Source organism: Platalea leucorodia, assembly GCF_965183815.1.
Source record: "Platalea leucorodia genome assembly, chromosome: W".
Lineage (NCBI taxonomy): Eukaryota > Metazoa > Chordata > Aves > Pelecaniformes > Threskiornithidae > Platalea > Platalea leucorodia.
In genome coordinates, this window is record NC_138859.1 from 19,687,574 (window position 1) to 19,708,376 (window position 20,803).

At 39.3% G+C, this 20,803-nt stretch overlaps 1 protein-coding gene across 1 annotated transcript in view; it reads right to left on the reverse strand.

Annotated features, from left to right (window-relative positions):
- Window positions 1–3,746: 3,746 nt before the first annotated feature.
- Window positions 3,747–20,803, reverse strand: part of LOC309601649 (E3 ubiquitin-protein ligase RNF38-like) — a gene marked incomplete at its 5' end in the record, with an annotated part of 61,515 nt that continues 44,458 nt past the window's right edge. Inside the window, 6 exons of the mRNA XM_082334807.1 lie at window positions 3,747–3,829; window positions 8,255–8,354; window positions 9,489–9,610; window positions 11,095–11,179; window positions 15,945–16,051; window positions 17,204–17,365. Coding sequence (XP_082190933.1) covers window positions 3,767–3,829; window positions 8,255–8,354; window positions 9,489–9,610; window positions 11,095–11,179; window positions 15,945–16,051; window positions 17,204–17,365 — 639 coding nt within the window. The 3' untranslated portion in view covers window positions 3,747–3,766. The remainder of the gene's footprint in view (window positions 3,830–8,254; window positions 8,355–9,488; window positions 9,611–11,094; window positions 11,180–15,944; window positions 16,052–17,203; window positions 17,366–20,803) is intronic.

Here is a 20,803-nt window from a genome sequence, read left to right on the forward strand (position 1 = left end):
ACTTTGTGCTCGTGTTTCAATACTCGACCACACTCATGGAAAAAAAAATTCCTTGCATCTAATCAGAATTTCCCATATCACAGCTTGGGCCCATTACCTCTTGTCTTTTAACTGTGCACTTCCCCTAGTCAGCTCATCAGTCACCTGCATCAAGAAACTGTCATGAACACACTCCAGAAATCTCCTGGATTGCTTATGCCCAACCATATTACCCTTCTATCTAGAGTTGCATGAAGAAGCACTGAAATATGGAGAGTACTCAAGGCAAGGACTGCATCCCTTCCTAGGAAGAAGGAACAGGCCAAAATTGTGCAAGTATACATCATATCTTTATTTTAATTATTGAACAACTCTGTCCAAAATTGGGCACAGAGATTAAAAATAAAAATTAATTGCACTACTTCATAAAGCATCAGTAGTAACTCATAAAAAAGTGCAAGTTTTGTTAAAAATTTATCAAGCTTGCAAATTATTTTATTACAGATATTTATAATACATTTAAAATATGTTAAATGACACAATAAAGTGTAATTTTAAAGAAAATGCTTGACAAAATATGATTCTAACAAAACCCATAAGCTTTGATAATTGTTAACAAACCAAACAAAGAGCAAAATGAAGTAACAATGTACCAAAGGAAAGGAAAAAAAAAAAACACAAAACCCACATAGCTCATTCATAAGAGTCACTCAGTCAAAAATGTGTTTTCAAAAAGTAAAACAAAGGTTTGTAAATGCCATTCCAAATATTTCTCAGCTGTTAACATATCTTATTATCACATTCAAGAACCTTTACAGAAGCCATACACAACAAAAAGGTTTACTTTGCACAGTAAGATTTCTAGAAATAAAATGATAAAATGAGACCTTGGAGATATCTGTAAGCCTTTAAGCCTCTCTCTCTCTCTCAGGTCAAAGTTATGTTGAGAGCTCTTGCTAAAAAACAAAAAACCTAAAAAAACCAAAAAACAAACAACAGGTGTGCCACTATGGTAAACCATTAACATGCCCCCCCCCCCCCTTCCCCATTGGGTAAGTATGGCAGGAAGGCAATGAACATTTAAGTGTCTTGCTGGATTCTGGTACCATCAGGCACCACAACAGGCTGTGACATTAGACACAAATGTGCACAGCACATGGCAGTTAATAGCTGAGCATAAATCCCCTTCCCCTTCTCTTTTGACGGCCACAATAGAAAAGACTTGGTTGTAGCTGGTCTGATCTGATTCGGAACGCATGCATGTGCACTATTTATACACACTAACCACAGGAAGCAAGTCTGCACACATCTGCAAGAGTCCCATCCAAACAGAAGTAACATTCCAGAAGAAATCAGCCACAGGAGTGCAACAATTAAATTCAGTATTTTACCAAATTAGATACTCCATCTTCTAAATCTTCAGCTGCCTCACAGTGTTTTACTGGCAAAAAAGGGACATTACACACCAAGATTTATCCAGTTACAGAAAGAAGACTACTTTCCCCTTGGTATTCATGAAGTGTGCCTTGTTCATTACGCATTTACATCTAGCTTAGAACAAGTGCCTTCTTTCCATGCTTCAAACAAAGTGAATACTGAATGTAGTAGTGTTTGTTATGGTTAAATCTGTAGAGCTAGGGTTGGTTTTTTTTTCCAGATATATTAGAGACCTTAAGTATTATAAGACATATACAGCACACACTTTTTAAAATAACCACATGATTTCATTTGCTAAAAAAATAAAGTTTACTATAGGTGATTTAACTTTTCTGATGTTATTGTGAGTAGTCCATTCTTTAGTGCTTGGGGGAGAGGGGAAATTGTAATATTTTGAAGTTGATATAACTATATTTTTATTTAACATTCTTAATTATCGTCAAGTATGGACAGACTAAAGTTTTGAGTACTATTTGTGTAACAAAAATACAAGAGCATCTGAAACAAGCAAAAACAATAGCTGTAATTAATTGGTTTGTAGAACCTTCAAAGAAGGGCAAGCAGCATAGAAAACATAACATTGTCTGAAAATATAACTGATACTCAAGCATAGCAGCATACAAAAGTATCAGAAATGTCAAAGAACAAACAAAGCTCAGACTGGCACCAAGTTATACCAATATTGGTAGTTGTGTCACTTGTACTATTGTAACCAAGGTATTGACACTAAATTTAGGAGAAAACATTTTGATGCCAAAAATCACATCCCTTGATTAACTATGGTAAGTGTAGATCCAGTTATTTCACTGAAACATCTTTAAGTTCTTAACAGTCTGAAGTGTTAAAGAAATCAATATTTTCAACTGCACAGCTAAAAATATTATTTGAAAGGCAGTCAAATGAAAGTTACCTCCAATTTCACAGCATTATTTGTTCTGGACGGTGTACCAATTTACTCTTCTACAGTGGAACATTTTGGGGACTTGACAGAAAAAGAAATAAGGGAAATTTTTTCATGCCGAGCCTATCAGAAAATACAGAAGGCTAAGAAGCAGCACCCTAAGACAACTGCATTCTAGCAGTGAATGACCACCACCAACCCTTTTTGAAGCACAAAAATCGAAAGTTCTACCTCTCTGAAAAAAATGTTAAAAAAAATATTTTGTTCATTAAGTCACAGGAATAAAATCATATCCTCTTACAAGTTATTTTAATTGTATACAAACTCTCCTATAAACAAAGAACATAAGTGATTAAAGCCAATGTTTATATACTAAAGGAGTACATACTTAGCAAGTATAATGGTCAAAGTGAAGAAACTTTGCACACTACCCTCAGCACCTTTTCAGCTTCCTTTTGGAGGAGGAGCACAAAGTGCAGTATCTTCAAAACTCAAGTCTAATCAGAAATCAACTGAACGTAAATAAAACCCAGCTAAAAGAACTGAGAAGAACAGAAAAGCTTCAACATTAAAGTCATCAATTGGAAGTGTTAGTATTGTTAACTTAGTTATGCAATATTGCAACTTTATATCGATAAAATAAGCAGTAAACCTGTCATACTGAAATTTGTATTTCCTATCGTGTAAAAGCTCAAGGTTACTCACATACTGAGTAATGAACACACTCTTCAGAGGTACACTTAAAAGCCTTCAATGAAGGGGAAGTATAACATCTGTTTGAATAGCAAGTAAAAAAGTCTTTTTATACAATTAAGCATATTGGGGAGGAATGTCTATGTCTATAATTGCAGCACCCTCTGCATTCAGTGTGTGACTCCAAACACAAGGAAAGAAATCAGTGTACAGTACTAGTACTGTTTAAATAACATAAGATTATACATTGCAGCATAATTAATACTACATACATACATTCTTAGTACATGCTGGTATATATGTTCTCAAACACATATACACACCCAGTCACAAACGCACTTCACGCATCCTCTCAAAACCCACACCATTCATGCCCACTCGCAGTATCTGAAGGTAGATTGTTATGTTGTTTGGAGCTACCACTTTTTATAAAAGCACATGCTAAAAGATCATGTCCACTGTAATCTTGCAGCAACACTCGGAATGATCACACAAAACCCAGGAAAAGTTAGTGCACACACAAAATTAAGGTAAAAAACATCTTTGGAGTTCCAATCACACAGTTAGTATAGGAATCCCACAATTGTGAAGACTAATTATAAGCTTTATAATCAATTAAGTCGCACAGTGCAAAGAAATGTCCGTTGACCCTTTTGTGTAAGGGGAATGCTGGAAGCCACATGGGTAAGTTCAAAGGATAGTTCATATATACACATGACCAGGAACACCCAAACCAGATTTGTGCTCTTAGATTAGTCATTCTGAATCACGATGCACTTCTGAAGCATCAGCTCTGCAAATTGGGCAGGTGCGATTTGCCTGTAAAACCAGAAATAAAAGAAAGTTTAATGCACTGACAAATACACTTGTTACGGTAACAGTGTCTGCAACCCAGAAACAAAATGAAATTGCCACTCACAGTGATCAAGAGTACCCAAAAGGGACAAAAAAAAAAAAAAAAGGATAAACCCAGTGTGCACCCATTTTCTGTTACTTTAGAGTATGTGAAAATGACCTAAAAGTTTTGTAAACTCAAAAGAAAAATACAGTGGGCAGAGAAACCCGCCATCACTAGAGAAGCAAGACAGAGGTGGGAAAAAAAATATTAGAGCATCCTAGTCTTACTAGCTCTTTGTCACGAATCACAGCTTTTTAGTCTCTCACTACCCCATTATCCCAGCAGAAGAGCAGAAGTTTATCATGCAGGCTTGGCCAAAGCTTGAAAGCTGAGCAGGGGGGGGGAAAGAGAAGGGTTTTTAGTAACAGACACAACACACCCTGACTAAACAGCTCCAAAGCTGAACATGCATAGAAGTTTTAAGTTTAGCCCTTCAGTGAAAAACTTGTTGAGAATAGACTGATTCATAAAATAATTCATGTTGGAATGATCCTCAGGAGGTCTCTAGTCCAGCCTCCTGCTCAAAGCAGGGTCAGATGTAAGGTCAGACCAGGTTACTCAGGACTCTCTCCCATTAGGTCCTGAAAATATCCAGGACGGAGGCTGCACAGCATCTATGGACCCCTGTTTGACTACTTGTTCTTGTGTATTTCATGAAATTAATTCCCCTTCGCATCTTAACATAACCGGTGTAAAGATGAATTAGATGCACATAATGCATCATAGGCTGCAATGTGTATACTCTCTTAACTTGCTATTCCTTCAGGCAAGCTAACTTTCTGTAACATAAGAGCTGCACAATGAACTGAAATTATCATAAGAAACATTAAATAGAAATTTTCTAGCTGAAGTGAACCACATTTAGAAGAAAAGGATTTACAGCCTGAGCCTTCAGGGTGAATACAGGTCATGTTTTCAAGTTTTTCTTTGGAACTATGACTAAATCCTGCTTTAAAAAAAAAGATTTCTCATGTATTCCTTTGACTCAAGGAGTTAGGATATCAATAAACAATCAGATATTGTGAAACATGATAAAATTGAGAGTTGAAAAGACTGACAAGCAAAAAGGATAGTCTCTCTCTTGTTAATCTTGTCCCATTCACTGTTTAACGTCTCTTTCATGAGTCTTCAGCCTTATTTAACATGAATTTTTTTCTCATTGTAGTCTAATATATAGGCACATAATTCAGTATAAAATAGGTTTTCCCCTGACTATCTCATATTGCCTGAAAAAGTGTTTCTATGTAGGGTTTTATAACTATAGGACAAGCAAAAATCCAAATTTCATATGTAGACAAGTCAAAGTTTGCTTTGATGCCTTCTATTGTTGCATCACCAGCTTGTGATGGAATAGTAATTTTTACTAAAATTTACCAATGATAATGTGTTCCCTTGCACAGTTTATCAACATGGGAGGTGAATTTAAAGTGCAAAAGTTATTTTACCCCACTCCCTAAACACAGTCTAAAACTTTGTGTCGACATAGTGTAACCGTACTCCCTTTAGGCTCAGATTAATCTTTCAGTTAAAGAGAAACCTGCTTAGTTGACACTTATGCTGATGTGTTTTTTCTGAAGTCAGTCATCCTTTAGCCAATACTAGTGTTAAGAGTCAGCAATTTCTAAGCTTGGTTAGAAGCATCAGCACAAAATTGCCTCACAAATACTACAGTTCACTTCAGATTACTAAAAAAAAGAATGCCCCAAAACTGTTTTTTCCCCATTTTACTGATCTCTAAGGGTTATCTTCACTACCCTTTGATTGCCAATTGAAAGTGCTTAATGTAACATAAGAACTGCCATACTGAGTCCAACTAAAGCTTCATTTAGCCAAATACTTTGAATTGAACAGTGACCAACAGCAGGTGCATAAGAAAGAGCATACATGATGCTTCCCTGATACGGTCCCCTACCTTCCAGCAGTCTGTGGGTCAAGTGCTTTTTGAGCTAGATCCAATGTCTTTGCATCAACAACCCTGTGAGGAATTCTTTTTTCAAAAACTTATCAACCTTCACAGAATTTCAGCATTCACCATATCATGGGGTGCACGACGCCCAATGGTCCTAGTTCTCATTTCAGAAGAGGGAGCAAGCTATTGTTCCTTGTTTACCTTCTCTCTATGCCACATATAGAATCATAGAATCATAGAATATCTCAAGTGGGAAGGGACCCATAAGGATCATTGAGTCCAAGTAACTCCCTGCTCCTCGCAAGACTACCTAACACTAAACCGTATGACTAAGAGCGTCATCCAGATGCTCCTTGAACTCAGACAGGCTTGGTGCCATGACCACTTCCCTGGGTAGGCTGTTCCAGTGACCAACCACCCTCTCAGTGAAGAACTTTTTCCTAAGGTCCAACCTGAACTTCCCCTGACGCAGCTTCATTCCATTTCCTTGTGTCCTATCACTGGTCACCAGAGAGAGGAGATCAGCACCTCCCCCTCCGCTGCCCCCCTTGAGGAAGTTGTAGACTGTGATGAGGTCACCCCTCAGCCTTCTCTTCTCCAAGCTGAACAAGCCAAGTGACCTCAGCCGCTCCTCATAAGTCTTGCCCTTGAGACCTTTCACCATCTTGGTCGCCCTCCTCTGGACACACTCTAATAGTTTGATGCCCTCCTTATATTGAGGAACCCAAAACTGCACACAGTACTCATGGTGGGGCTGCACCAGTGCAGTGCAGAGTGGGACAATCACTTCCCTTGACCGGCTAGCTATGCTGTGCTCAATGCACCCCAGGACACAGTTGGCCCTTTTGGCTGCCAGGGCACACTGTTGACTCATATTCAACTTGCCATCCACTCAAACCCCCAGATCTCTTTCCGCGGGGCTGCTCTCCAGCCTCTTGTCCCCCAATTTGTACGTATAACCAGGATTACCCTGTCCCAGGTGCAGAATCCGGCACTTGCTCTTGACTGCTCTTAACATGACTAAGCTTTATGCAATTATATGGTTTAACAAGTCCAGTGTGGAAACATGCTTCAGCCTTGCCCCAGACCACAGACATGAATAGCAGGGGACTGGAAAATATTCTGTACTGACACTTGCATATATGTTAATTTGAGTTAGTTGACAATCACTGTATAAAACAGTCTAAATAAATATCTACGAATGTTAACATGCTTTAAAAAATATATTTCAAGCTAGAACAACTAGATGTTTACAGTTGTCTTGTTGATTCTCAGACATGTTCTCCTACAGTATTCTGAACCCAAGCACATATTTCATTCAAAGAAGTTCTACTGAAAAAAAAAAAAAAAGAGCAGTGTTGTGGAAACATTTACACCAGTCCTAGATTCTGTAAAAGCTTTAGAATATATTGGGTACTCTAACCCAAAGTTGTTTTCAGATTCTTTTTTTTTTTTTTAAATCCTATCATTATTCATGATGCTTCATTAGCCAAAAAACTACTGCCAATATCAAATCCAATACTTTATACACAGGATATTTTACTGTATGCATGAGGCAGTCATTTCCTTGACTTTATAAAGCCTAGAAATTATAGGACTTTATCCAAGTCAAAACTGTGTATTTTCTATAGGAATACATTTGTCAGCAAAGTATAAGAACTTTTGAACTTTTAAAATCTATCTTAAAATGATGTAACATAAGATTGCATTTATAATTCTCTAGGAAATGTTTTACATGATTCTTCCACATAGGATTGTGGAATATTTGATATTGCAACACAGACTACAGACAGATTAAAGTAAATCTGAATAGAATTTTTAAAAAAGAATGAATACCTTATCAGCAGTAGGTCTGGATAACACAGCTTGTACAGATGTCTCCCTATATATCATCTTCTAAACTGTATTCCTATCCTTCTCACCTTCTGTACCACTTCTATTCTGTCAGTTTATTGTGCTGTCCTGCTTCTAGGTCTTCCCTCCAACTTGTTTTGAAAGAATATCTCATAGCATGCATAAAGCCATAATTTCATGCTAAGTCTATTTTTTTTTAAAATATCACTCAATCATGCCTTATACTTATAAAAATAGATACTTTTATATTTGCCCCAAGAATTCAAATTCATAGTGATAGGAGGGATTCTTATAGGAGCGCTTTCTACCAGTGAAGATCATTCTCCTCATATTTCTTTTAAAATTACCCTATTCCAATTATCATTACAAAGAAATATCTTTTGTTAATTGCTAAAAAAGAATATTTCTATAGTGTAAGGAGAAAACAAAAATAAGATAAATTCAGCTTGTGCCCTTTTTTGTTACTTCAGAGCCTAAATATTAAAAATGAGAAACAAGAGATGAAATGCAGTAGAAAACTAAAGAAAAAATGAAACTACAAACTAGGACATTATAAATTGCATCCAACACAGATTTTATTTACCTTAAGCCATTTATCAACACACTTGGCATGAAACTCGTGGTTACAGGGTAAGACTCTAAGTAGCTGCCTTGCCTCAAAGTCACACATACACACTACACACCTGAAAAAAAAGACAGCAAATATCTATAAACTTTCCCATTTAATAACAATAATTTAGATTCTATAGGCAACTTATAAGGTGTGTCTGCAAAAGGTTTTTTTTAAAAACCACTGGAGTATCTACAGTGATCAAACTTTTGTGGGTATAGATCTCTAGTGGACCAGTGTAAAATGAGAATTGCTTTTGTTTTGTTCACCATGGTTTCAAATCCCAAAGCAGACAAGGGCTTAAACTCATACCCATGGGAATTCACTGGCCCAAGCAGCAAATAGATTGTATTGCCATAATACAAAATACTGGAGTTCATGCCTGCTGACATAAACAGGTAGTGCAAACCCTATAGCATATTTCTTTCAGTTTTAACTTTAATTTTAGCTATATTAAAATAAAAAGCAGAAAACTTGCTTTGAGTATTTCTCAAAGCCATAATTGATTAAAGATCACACACATTTTTATTATGAAAAATTTCTCCTTAAATTACATCTATATTCTCTTGTACATGTTTTATAAACACATTTCTTTCCCAGGGACATCATCAACTTAAGTTCTCTGATACTTTTATTTTTCTTATTCCCTACTATGTTAAAAATGACATTGAAGATTGCTCTAAGTGGAAGATCAGAGAAAAAAACTCTTCTGTTCAATTTCAAACATTTGACAGCACTGTATATATCACTTTCACTGCCTCCCACCTATAGCTCATTTCTCTGTTATGTAGATCTTTCAAACAGAATTAGTCTTAAAAATAAGAAAATATAACTGTAAACCTCAACGACTGTCAAAAGCTCTTCCAGGAGCACTTGAAATTTTAGTAATTGGAAAATATTTCAATATAGGCTGAATTCCAAGTTGATGATGACCATTTAATATCTAGTATGCCAAACAAAAATTTGGAAAAATTTTTAAAAATACTGAATAACTAAATTTCAACATCTAACTGAAGTGAGACTATGCAGAATTTTAAAGCCAAGGTAAATGATATCTGATCTGAAAAACGGTTTAAGAAAATTAATTTTTTTTATTTGAGTGCTTTTAGAGCAGTTGTGTTACAGTATTTGCCTAGTTGAGGCTGCAGCCTAAAGGAATGGAAAAACAGTCACATAAAGTATGTAAATTTGAGATAGATGTACTTACAATGTCTGTTCTGATTGATGATTGCTTGGATTGAACCTGTAAGATGGAAGCTGTTCAATGTCTGCCTTTGTCAGTCCTCGAGGTTTGGCTTCTCCTAGACGTTCTGCCAAATTCAGCAGTGCCTACGAAACAAGGAATTTGTACTTTTTATCATCCATTGCTCAAACAAGCTCCAGCTCTACCAGAAGTGATTTCTTCTGCCATGTCACTATCCCACCTGGCAGCGCAACCCACCTCTCCATCAACACACGTTTAGTCTTGCTTCTCTCTCTCTACAACTGCAAGCGCTATGGAAAGATGTCTTTCAAAGTTTGATCGTTGATGAATCCTTCTGAACTGCATAAGATAGTATCTTTAGGATTTCCAAATATCCATGACCTAACTGTTAATCACTCCTACAGCTGTATTCACAGCTTGATATATGTTTTGCTTTGGAAGTGAACCCCCTTCCCCCATCCCCCACACAGTAGTGTGAGTAACCAGAAGAAAATGTTGACAAACTTGTTTTCTAGCAATGTGCAATGAGCCTAGCTCTATGTGGCCAAGAGTTTAAAGGGACAACTTTTGACTCCCATTCCACTTCTTGGGCTAGCTGAATTGAGACATGGAGATTTTATGGTGAACCTTTGGAAACAAAGGCATGACATTAAACTGAATAGAGACACTTTTTGGTTAAATTTTGTACTTGTTTATACAGGTAGAACACTGTACCTAAGTGCTCCTTATGTAAATAATTTCTGCTCCCTCATGAGGGGCTCCAGAAAAGCATCAGTATCAACTTGATAGAGAACTGAATCACAGAAGTTAAGAGATTTGATGAAAGATGCAGAGAGTACAGATACACAAATAGCCCAAAACCTGGAGCCCAACATGTCAGCTACAATATGATGCTTCTTTTAACTAGCACAAGGAGCATTATAGGAGAGCTCGTCATTACACTGTAAATGCTGTGTAACTGCGTAAATACACAGCTCTGAGCAGAAGCAAGGAGAAATAGATACATGAGGAGGGGTAGGTGGCAGCTGAGGTTTTCTGAACAGAATCTGATGGGAATCCAACAGCCTGAGAAGCAGCAAGGACAAGAAATGGGATCAGTCCTCAATTATCTAAGACACCACTGACATTTTATTTCAAAATATGTGACTTGCTGTACTCCTTATTGTCAAGAGAAAATATACATTAAGAGATTCTTGCCATCGCATTTATCTGAAATAATCCTATAATGTTAACACTGATCTGTAAAGTTAGCAAGGCACATAAAAAGCACTAAGTTATAGCATATTTAAAAGAAAAGGATATTTATGCTCGATATTTAAAAACCAAGCAAAATGCAAAAAGAAGTCACATCTAGAATGGAAAGTTGAGGAATTTAACCATCACTAATCTGAAAAGATAGATTCTGGGGAAAGGCAATAGATGATACAAAATAAGAGTGTTTCTAACATCCAGTGTTAGAAACTAGTATGAAAAAACTGTTTCTAGATTCTGTCTTCATAAACATTACATTTATTTAATCCCATTTTTGTCTTTGAAAAGCAAAAGACCATTTAAGTTCATGTATTGAGTTAACCTCTGCTCTTCATGAATTTGTACTTCACACACCAACCTCGTAGTTTTCCACCTCTCCATCTTCCACGTCCAACTCAAAACTGAAAGCTGGTCCAATTGCAGGTGGCACTGGAAGCACTGATCTGCCAGAAGAAAAAGCAACAGTAAGATTCAACATCTTCCTGAAGGAAAGCATGCAAACATATGGCAGAGGTAGAGTTATGTTATTGATCCTTCTTAAATCAACAAATTCTAAGAATCAGTAAAAAGGTTAAATTTGAAATTAAGAATTAAAATTTAAAGTAAAGGAGTCAAAGGAAAGCTAATCGTGCCACTTTTTGATACTCGCCGTATTGCATTTTTAAATTGCATGCATATTGCTATGACAGCTCATACTTAGAGTAAGGCTCAGTGTTATTACAGAAATTAATCTCTTGATAGCCTGCATCACAGAGTTAATATTAATATTGAAGAGAGTTTGTGGTTTTAAATTTGACTTATTTAAATAGATAGAATATCAACAAAGGTAAATAACCCAAGTTCACTTAGCTCCCCAATAGAAAAGCATTCAAGCACTCGAATAGAATAGAATAGAATAGAATAGAATAGAATAGAATAGAATAGAATAGAACAGAACAGAAGAGAACAGAAGAGAACAGAAGAGAATAGTGTAGCGTAGCGTAGCATAGCATAGCATAGTTCAGCTGGAAGGGACCTACAATGATCATTTAGTCCAACTGCCTGACCACTTCAGGGCAGACCAAAATTTAAAGCATATTATTAAGGGCATTATCCAAATGCCTCTTAAACACTGACAGGCTTGGGGCATTGACCAGCTCTCTAGGAAGCCTGGGTGCACTTGGTGGGTGATGCGGGAGGATGGGGAAGTCCAATGTGTACCTCAAGGGGATTTGATTTTGGGTGAGAACAGCCGATGATTTTAACTGTATGATGTTAATTGCTATGTAATACTGTATGTCATCGCTACTATAGTTGTTATATGCCATATCAACATTATTACAGTAAGAATCACCCAAATTAACAAAGAATGAACTTTGATGAAACCGAGCAAAGTGCAGCAGTGATGGAACCAGAACTGCCTTCAGCATGCAACAATCCAACACCACACACCATCTCTCCTGCCCTGAAAGACTGTTATGACAGATGGAGCCCAAAGTCATGGACTAAATGAGCTCAACGGACATTTCTGAGGGATAACCTATAGACTAAGGAATGATATCTGTGTATATATATCAAAAGACAGGTGGTGATTAATTGGAATGTATTGGAAAGTGTAAGACCTGGGCATGACGTATATGGTGCGGAATAAGGGGTGGATACTGTCCTGGTTTCGGCTGGGATAGAGTTGATTTTTCTTCCTAGTGCCTGGTATAGTGCTGTGTTTTGGATTTAGGATGAGAATAATGTGGATAACACACTGATGTTTTAGTTGTTGCTGAGTAGTGCTTACACCAGTCAAGGACTTTTCAGCTTCCCATGCTCTGCCAGGTGCACAAGAAGCTGGGAGGGGGCGCTGCCAGGACAGCTGACCCAGACTGGCCAAAGGGCTATTCCATAGCATATGATGTCATGCTCACTATATAAACTGGGGGGAGTTGGCCGGGGGGCAGCGATCGCTGCCCGGGGACGGGCTGGGCATCGGTCAGCGCGTGGTGAGCAATTGCATTGTGCATCTTGGTTTGTATATTCTTTTCTCATTATCATTATTTCCTCTTCCTCTGCTGTCCTATTAAACTGTCTTTATCTCAACCCAGGGGTTTTACTTTTTTTTCCCAATTCTCTTCCCCATCCCACCGTTGGGGTGGGAAGGGTGAGCGAGCAGCTGTGTGGTGCTTAGTTGCCGACTAGGGTTAAACCACAACAGTCCTGTTCTGTACTAGAATCACTGTTCATTGAGTTTCTGACTGAATTATTGTGTCTTTATCTGAACCCAGGGGTTTTACTTTTTTTTTTTTGGATTCTCTCCCCCATCCCACCGTTGGGGTGGGAAGGGTGAGTGAGCGGCTGTGTGGTGCTTAGTTGCTGACTGGAGTTAAACCACGACAGCTAGAAAACCATAATTGACCTAAGGATAATAGTCTTGCAGGTAGCTGCAAGCTCCCCTGCCACTGTGGGACAGCTGACTCAAATTGACCAAAGGGATATTCCATGCCATATAACATCATGCTCAGCAATAAAAACGGAGAGGAGGGGGATTTTGGATAGGTAGCCATTGCTCAGAGGCTGGCTTTTCATTGGTCTACTTGTGGGAGGTGTTGAGTGTTTGCCTTTGCATCGCTTCTTTTTCCCTTTCTTCTTCCTCTTTCTTTTGCTTATTAAACTATCTTTATCACATCCCACGAGTTTTCTTGCTTTTGCTTTTCCTGTTCTCTCCCCCATCCTGCTGCAGGGGGGAGTGAGCAAGCAGCTGTGTGGTACTTAGCTACCGAATGGGGTCAACCCACCACAGGGGACTCTTGGTTGGACTCACAGGACTGGTCTCTTCTTCGCATAGGGTGGGGGTTGTGTGTGGGCCTCTTGGTTAGCCTCCCAGGTTTGGTCCCTAGTCCCACAGACATGTTCAAACTTATTTATGTTCCCCACCCATTCAGGAACATCCCACTCGCTTAAACTCCCCCCACCCCAAACATGGTAGGGCTTGTTCAGCAGTTTTATAAAGCAGAGTGTCCCGAGCCTGTATTTTATTTTTGTTTAATTTTCTTTATATTCCTATTTAAACTTTAATTATTAATTTTATTACATCTTATAAAATTGCAGGAAGCAGACGTCAGCAGCAGCAATTGCCGCATGCTGAGAGGAGTGCGAGGCTTGTAAGGTACCCGGGGGGTGTCTGAGGTGGTTTCTGGGCCCCCGACACCTTGGGCTGTGAGTGGGGGAGACCAGCCAGCAGACAGCAGGTCTTACAAGAGGGGCAGGGGAGAGTTGGGCAATGCCGGCTGTCCTCCTGGCCAGTTCAAATGGCGGGAAGCTGCATATAACTGGTCCCTAGGGAGCACCGTGAACAGGAGCACCAGGACCAGGGCACGTAAACAGGGTGCGGCGTCTGTTCGGAGCGGCATCGGCAGTTTGCGTGGAAGTTCACACGGGAAGGGAAGGAAACTCTGCTACTTATCAGGCTGCTGCCTGCTCTGCTGATCCGCAGGCTTAGACTGCAGCCTCAACAGTCACCCCAACTAACTGGTGGCTGTGCAAGCCTACCCAGAAGCTTGAGGTCTCCAGGGAATTAGAAGGGCTTATTAGGCAGTGCTCTGAGGTTGTTGGAAGCATGGTGGTAGACCATGCATTCAAGCACTCGAACAGAATGGAATAGAATAGAATAGAATAGAATTAGAATAATTCAGTTGGAAGGGACCTACAACGATCATCTAATCAAACTGCCTGACCACTTCAGGGCTGACCAAAACTTAAAGCATAGTATTAAGGGCATTATCCAAATGCCTCTTAAACGCTGACAGGCATGGGGCATCGACCTCCTCTCTAGGAAGCCTGTTCCAGTGTTTGACCACCCTCTCAGTAAAGAAATGTTTCCTAATGTCAAGTCTGAACCCTCCCTGGCGCAGCTTGAGCCATTCCCACGCGTCCTGTCACAGGATACCAGGGAGAAGAGATCAGCACCTCCCTCTCCACTTCCCCTCCTCAGGAAGCTGTAGAGAGCAACGAGGTTGCCCCTCAGCCTCCTTTTCGATAATACACATAACAAAGACAATTACAATATAGTACCGGGCCAACTTCCACATTGACAGCAGACCCAACTATACATTCCCATATAACATGGATTTGGCCAGAGAAGAACCTCTTCAGATATAAAGGCAAGAGCGTGCTATTTTTCTGGTTTTTTTTAAGTTAAAAAAGCATCTCCATCCCAAGATAGTAATATGGGTCAAAGTTTAATGCACAACCATAGAAATAAAAAATCCACAGCACTATAAATGTCACCTAATTAAATTAATCAGGAATGATTGTGACACACTGTCCCTGAGTAGACAGGCAAGCAGCTATAACATCAGAGCAGACTTTGTCGGAATGCACAATGAAAAGTTTAACAACTCCACTGAATCATATATCCTGGTGCTATTTTGATGCAAGTCAAACTGCAGTCAGAAACTATAGATGTTGTGGCAAAACAACAAATGACAAAGTTGGATTATCTCCCTGTCAATGACACCTTTAAAATAAATCCTCATTTTCTAAGCATTTTGTATTAATTTCAAAAACGGAACCTACAAAGAACAATAAATTCCATGTCACACATCTAAACTACAGCAGACAGGATCTACTTTAAAAGGTTACTGATAACCCCTTAATGTTACTTCTCCCATCCCTTCTCTTCCAGAAATGGTTAATCAGGTGCAGAAGTTCAAAAGCTGTAAGAGATTACCAGTTCAGAAGAAAAAAAAAAAGCCAAAGCAAAAAACACACCCACACCCAGAAGGCTCCCCTCATTATGTTTCAGTAATTAATTAAGAGTAAATTGATTTGCCTGGTTGTTTGGGGTTTTTTTTAAGGACTGTTAGATCTTTATCCTACGTAAGTAGACTTTAGGATGTAACCATGGGTATAACTCATAACTTTTATCCAAGAATCAAGTGTAACCATTCTACATTGAACATCTTTAAGGAGATTTCAACAGAAAGAAGAGGCATAGCAGATCCCAAAACTACATTATCATCAAACTGTTCACTTGTACTTGTTTTTTCCTTGCTCAGGTATGTATGCTGTTCAAATAGACTGGAAACTTTAAATATAACTACAAGTTTTCTTATTCCTTGGGATTGTCCGAACTGTCTGTACCCTGTGGTAGAGCCCAAACATTAAAAAACATTGAGGGGATCAACTAGCTTACAGAGTTATTTAGTAGTCTATGAGTACAATGTGCTTTAGACTTACAGCACATATGGTAATAGGTTGGGATGGTACGAGTGTGGTGGTATTGGTTGCTGTGATCGGTATCTACTGCGCCCTGTGAGTCTTCGAGGCATAAAAGGTGGGTAAGGCTGTAAAAAGGAAGAAAAACTTCAATATTTTCTTGTCTTATTTAATAATGAAATTAAATGAAAAGTGAATGTTGAAATACATTTTAAATAAGGCATTATCAAAAAAAATCCAGCCCTGTCCAAGCCAAAAAATACCAGCCTTTTCAAACAATTGTTTTGACCAACAGATCTCATCAGTAATATACAATTATACTATCCTGCAGGAAAAAAGTAACGATGCTAACCAGAAACCCTTGCAAGCTAGCTAATAAGCATTTTGTATGGCTTAGCCTATATACAGGCTGGTTTGGACAGGCAGGACTTGAATTGGTGAACATGCTGCAAACCAAAAGCTGAGGGCTTTTGACCTGGCGCAATGTGCTGGCTTGTGCAGTTGGTTGGGTACGAATGAGAGTTTTAAGCAACATATATACAGGAGTTCTTTCGCTGGTACAAGCCAAATATCCATTAGGGGGCACTGCCAGGATGCTCCACAGCAAAACCACTTTATTTAAAGAGCAAGGTTTAAAATTAATAAATAAAGAAATCCCATTCAGAGTTGGGCTCAATTACATTCACTTTTGGGAGGAGGGTCTGTAGCCTTTCAACTGCATACAGATATAGTGCCTAAAGAGACATTCAAGTTTACAGCTTCAACACATTCTTTCCATAGGAGAAAAAGACTATTTTCCTGTTTCAATTTGCATGCAAAGCTCTTTAGTTTACTTACGTAAGTCCTCAGTATGACTGCTTAAAACATCTTGCACTGTCTACTAAAATGGGAGCAGGTAAAGAATTGTAACTTAGACATAAATTGTATTTTTCTAAAAATACTCAATAGTGAAAAAAAAAAATGTTAGCAGATTTTTAGAACCAAAATTCACACACCACTACTGAAATGATATTCAGAGGCCTTGAGACATTTACTTCTATGAAAAAAGATCGCTCAAAGATTTTGCTAGCATGTTTTCATTCTTCCAAGTTTGAGCCCTCAGGCTATATGAAGTAAGTCTAACTGTAAAAACGAACCACCCTGACTTTCCACAGCTGCAGCCACTAATGAAATTCAATTGCAAAAATGGCATTTTTCAATAAAATGGTTATAACTTAGAGCAAAGATCAAGAACTTGAGCTCAGCATGCATGAGGATGTAGTACAAAAAGCAATACTTACAACTCCAAATGAAACCTCTTGGTGTAAAGGATCATGGGTTAAGAAGTGGATAGGAGCTGAGGAAGTCAGTGTTGGTGGATGAGTTGATGGAGGGTAAGTAAAGCTTCCTATAGGAAGATGTTCTCCAAGCAGTTCTACTTCATTCTCTATCCTTTGAAGTGGCTAAAAGAAACACAGGGCTTGTTGTATTAATAGAAAGCCATTTTTAAAGATTTATTTTTTAATACCTAAAAGCCACAACTCCAATTATATGTTCTGAGGAGTTGTGGAAATTTTATGGAGTTGTACTGGGTATATGTGGCAAGGTTTTGGTAGTGGGGAGGGCTGCAGGGGTGGCCTCTGTGGGAAGAGGTAAGGGGCTGCCTTGTGCCAGACACAGCTGGTTCCAGCTGGCTCGGCAACGGACCCACTGCAGGCCAACGCTGAGCCAATCAGCAGTTTTGGTGGTGCCTCTGTGAAAAACTATTTAAGAAAGGGCAAAAAAAAAAAAAAAAAAAAAAAAGCTGGATGGAGAGTAGGAGGGAGCAAAAAAGAGTGAGAAACAGCAGAGGGAACACCAAGGTCAGAGAAGGAGAAGGATGAGGAGGAGGTGCTCCATGGCACCAGAGCAGATATTCCCTGCAGCCCATGGAGGACCCACTCTGGAACAGACTGATATTTCCCAAAGGAACTGTGGCCCATTGAGAACCCATGCCAGAGCAGATTTTCCTGATAGGGATGCAGCCCATGGAAGAACCCACACTAGAGCAGATTTTCCTGATGGACTGCAGCCCATGAAGAACCCACGCCAGAGCAGAGGAAAGGTGTGAAAAGGAAGGTGCAGCAGAGAATGACTGCTATATACTGACCATAACCCCCCGCCCCTCCTCCCTCTTGTGCCACTTGGGCAGGGAGAGGAATCTGGAGGAGAAGAACTACTAGCAGTGGATGAGGATCGAGTCAGGGATTGATTACTTGAGAAACTTGACCCATACAAGTCCATGGGACCAGATGGACTACATCCAAGGGTGCTGAGAGAACTGGCCGATGTCCTTGCAAGGCTGCTCTCTATCATCTTTAAAAGGTTGTGGAGATCAGGGGGAGATCCCTGACAACTGGAGAAAGGCAAACATTGCATTCATCAACAAAAAAGGCCAAAAGGGCAATCTGGGAAACTACAGGCCAGTCGACCTTACTTCAGGAGTAAGTCCTCTTGGAACATATTTCTGGGCACGTGGAAGAGGGAACAGTCAGCATGGCTATACCAAGGGAAAATCATGCCGGATCAACCAGATTGTCTAGTATGATAAGGTGACTGGATTTGTGGATGAGGGGAGAGCAGTGGATGTCATTTACCTCAACTTTAGCAAGGCTTTTGACACTATCTCCCACAATATTCTTGTAACCAAGTTCGGATGTTACAGTCTGGATGGGTGGACAACCAGATGGATAAAAAAATGTTTGGATGATCAGGCTTAGATCATAGTGGTTAATGGCTCATACTCTACCAAGATGCTGGTAACAAGTGGTATAGCACAGGGGCCTATCCTATTTAACAACATTATTAATCACCTGGAAGAGACAGAGTACTTGCTCATGAAGTCTACAGGTGATATCAAATTGCAGAGAACAGTCCATACACTGGAAGGTAGGGCTGCCATACAGCAGGACGTGGACAGGCTGGAGAAATGGGCCAACAGGAACCTTATGATATTCAACAAGGACGACTGCCAAGTTCTGCACCTGGGAAGGAAGAACCCCTGGCAACAGTACAGGCTGGGGAATGACTGGCTGTGAAGCAGCTCTGCTGAAAAGGCCCTGGGGCCCTCAGTAGACAGCAAGCTGAACATGAGCCAAAAGTGTGCCCTGGCAGCAAAGAAGGCTAGCAGTATCTTGGGCTGTATTAACAAAGAGTAGCATAGCCAGTAGATTGAGCGAAGTGGTTATCCACCTTCTACTCAACACTTGTTAGACCTCATGTAGAATACTATATCCAGCTTTGGGCACCCAAATACAAAAAAAAGAGACATTGTTAAAATAGAACAAGCTCAAAGGAGGGCCACCAAGATGGTCAGGGGACTGGAGCATTTGTCCTATTAGAAGAGCTTGAGGGAACCGGGCTTTTTCTGCCAGGAGAAGAAAAGGCTTGGGGGAGGGGGGAAGGACGCCTAACAGCATCCTTCCAATACCTGCAGAGATTTGATCAAGAAGATGGAGCCAGGCTCTTTACAGTGGTGCATGGTGGAAGGACAAGAGACAATGGGCATAAGTCAAAACAAAAGAGGTTCCAGCTAAATACAAAGAGAAGCTTTTTCACCATGAGGACAGTCAAGCAATGGAACAGGAGCCTAGAGAGTTTGTGTAGTCTCCATCCTTGGAGGTTTTCAAGACCCAACTGAACAAAGCCCTGAGCACCCTCACCTGACCTCATAGCTGATCCTGTTTTGAACAGAACGTTGAACTAGAGACCTCCCGAGGTGTCTTCCAACCTGAATTATCCTCTGATCCTGTCATCCTATGATCCCGTCATCCTATGATCCCTTTCATCAGACTGCATATATAAGGCAGCAACTGACTTCCTTAATAGAGACATGTTCTCAAACTGAAAAAAATACTTCTACTTCACTACCATAAGGAATAATTGAAGGCACACTGATGTTATGAAGAATTAAGAAGTTTCTTACAAAAACAACTCAGCATTTCCCTGTGAAGCAAAAATCTTCATTATGAACATCATGATTTATACTTATACATAATCCATTGCCATGTTTAGGCTAGATACATTATCTTGAAGCTATACTTCTGCTATTAGGAAAGATCAATTAAAATCTCAGCTCATTTTGGTCTCATTTTTCAGGAAAACCTTAACTCTACTATTTCACTAATTCACCCTTCTTTTCCCAGTACTGAATTCCACATGCTTCAAAACAGTCAGATATGAAAGTCATCTTGTGGAAGCAAAAGAAAAGGAAAATTGTTTCCCCATTCTGCTGAACAAACTCTAAATAGTCAGCATTTTTAAGGCACTAATTCTTCTAGTAAGACTTGACAGCAAAAAATCAAGCTATCGAACAGAGCTAAAAGTTAACAAGGGAGCCTATTCCTGAAGCTAAATTAGCAATCTAAGTTAAGAAAGAAGCCCCGACATTTTCTGAGGGAAGACATCCTGATTACCAGAGAAAACTATGCAGAACCGTTCCCCCATGACTATAGTGAAATTATTACAATAGTGCCAACACCTGACATTTAACACAGCAGTATTTGTTACTGCTCAAAACAGTCTGAGCAGTATTTGTTAGTAATACTGAAATTATTTTGTATTTCTGTATTCATGAAATATTGGTAGAGCTCCAAAGAAACAGGCACAAAGGCGCCTGGCAGAAGATTAGTAAGTGGAAGTTACTAACCTCTGGCAGAAGATTAGTAAGTAGAAATTCCAAAATGTAATTTTTTCCCTCGTGTCCAAAATAGCATCTTCTCTCATGTTTGCATAAGCCCTATTATGAAGGCATTAACATTTCAGCCAAGTTTGTTTAAGTGAAGAGAGTCAATAATTTCCATAAGCAGGGGAGAAAAGAGGTTCCAGTAGGCCATAGAAGGTTTAAGTAATACTTTTCACAC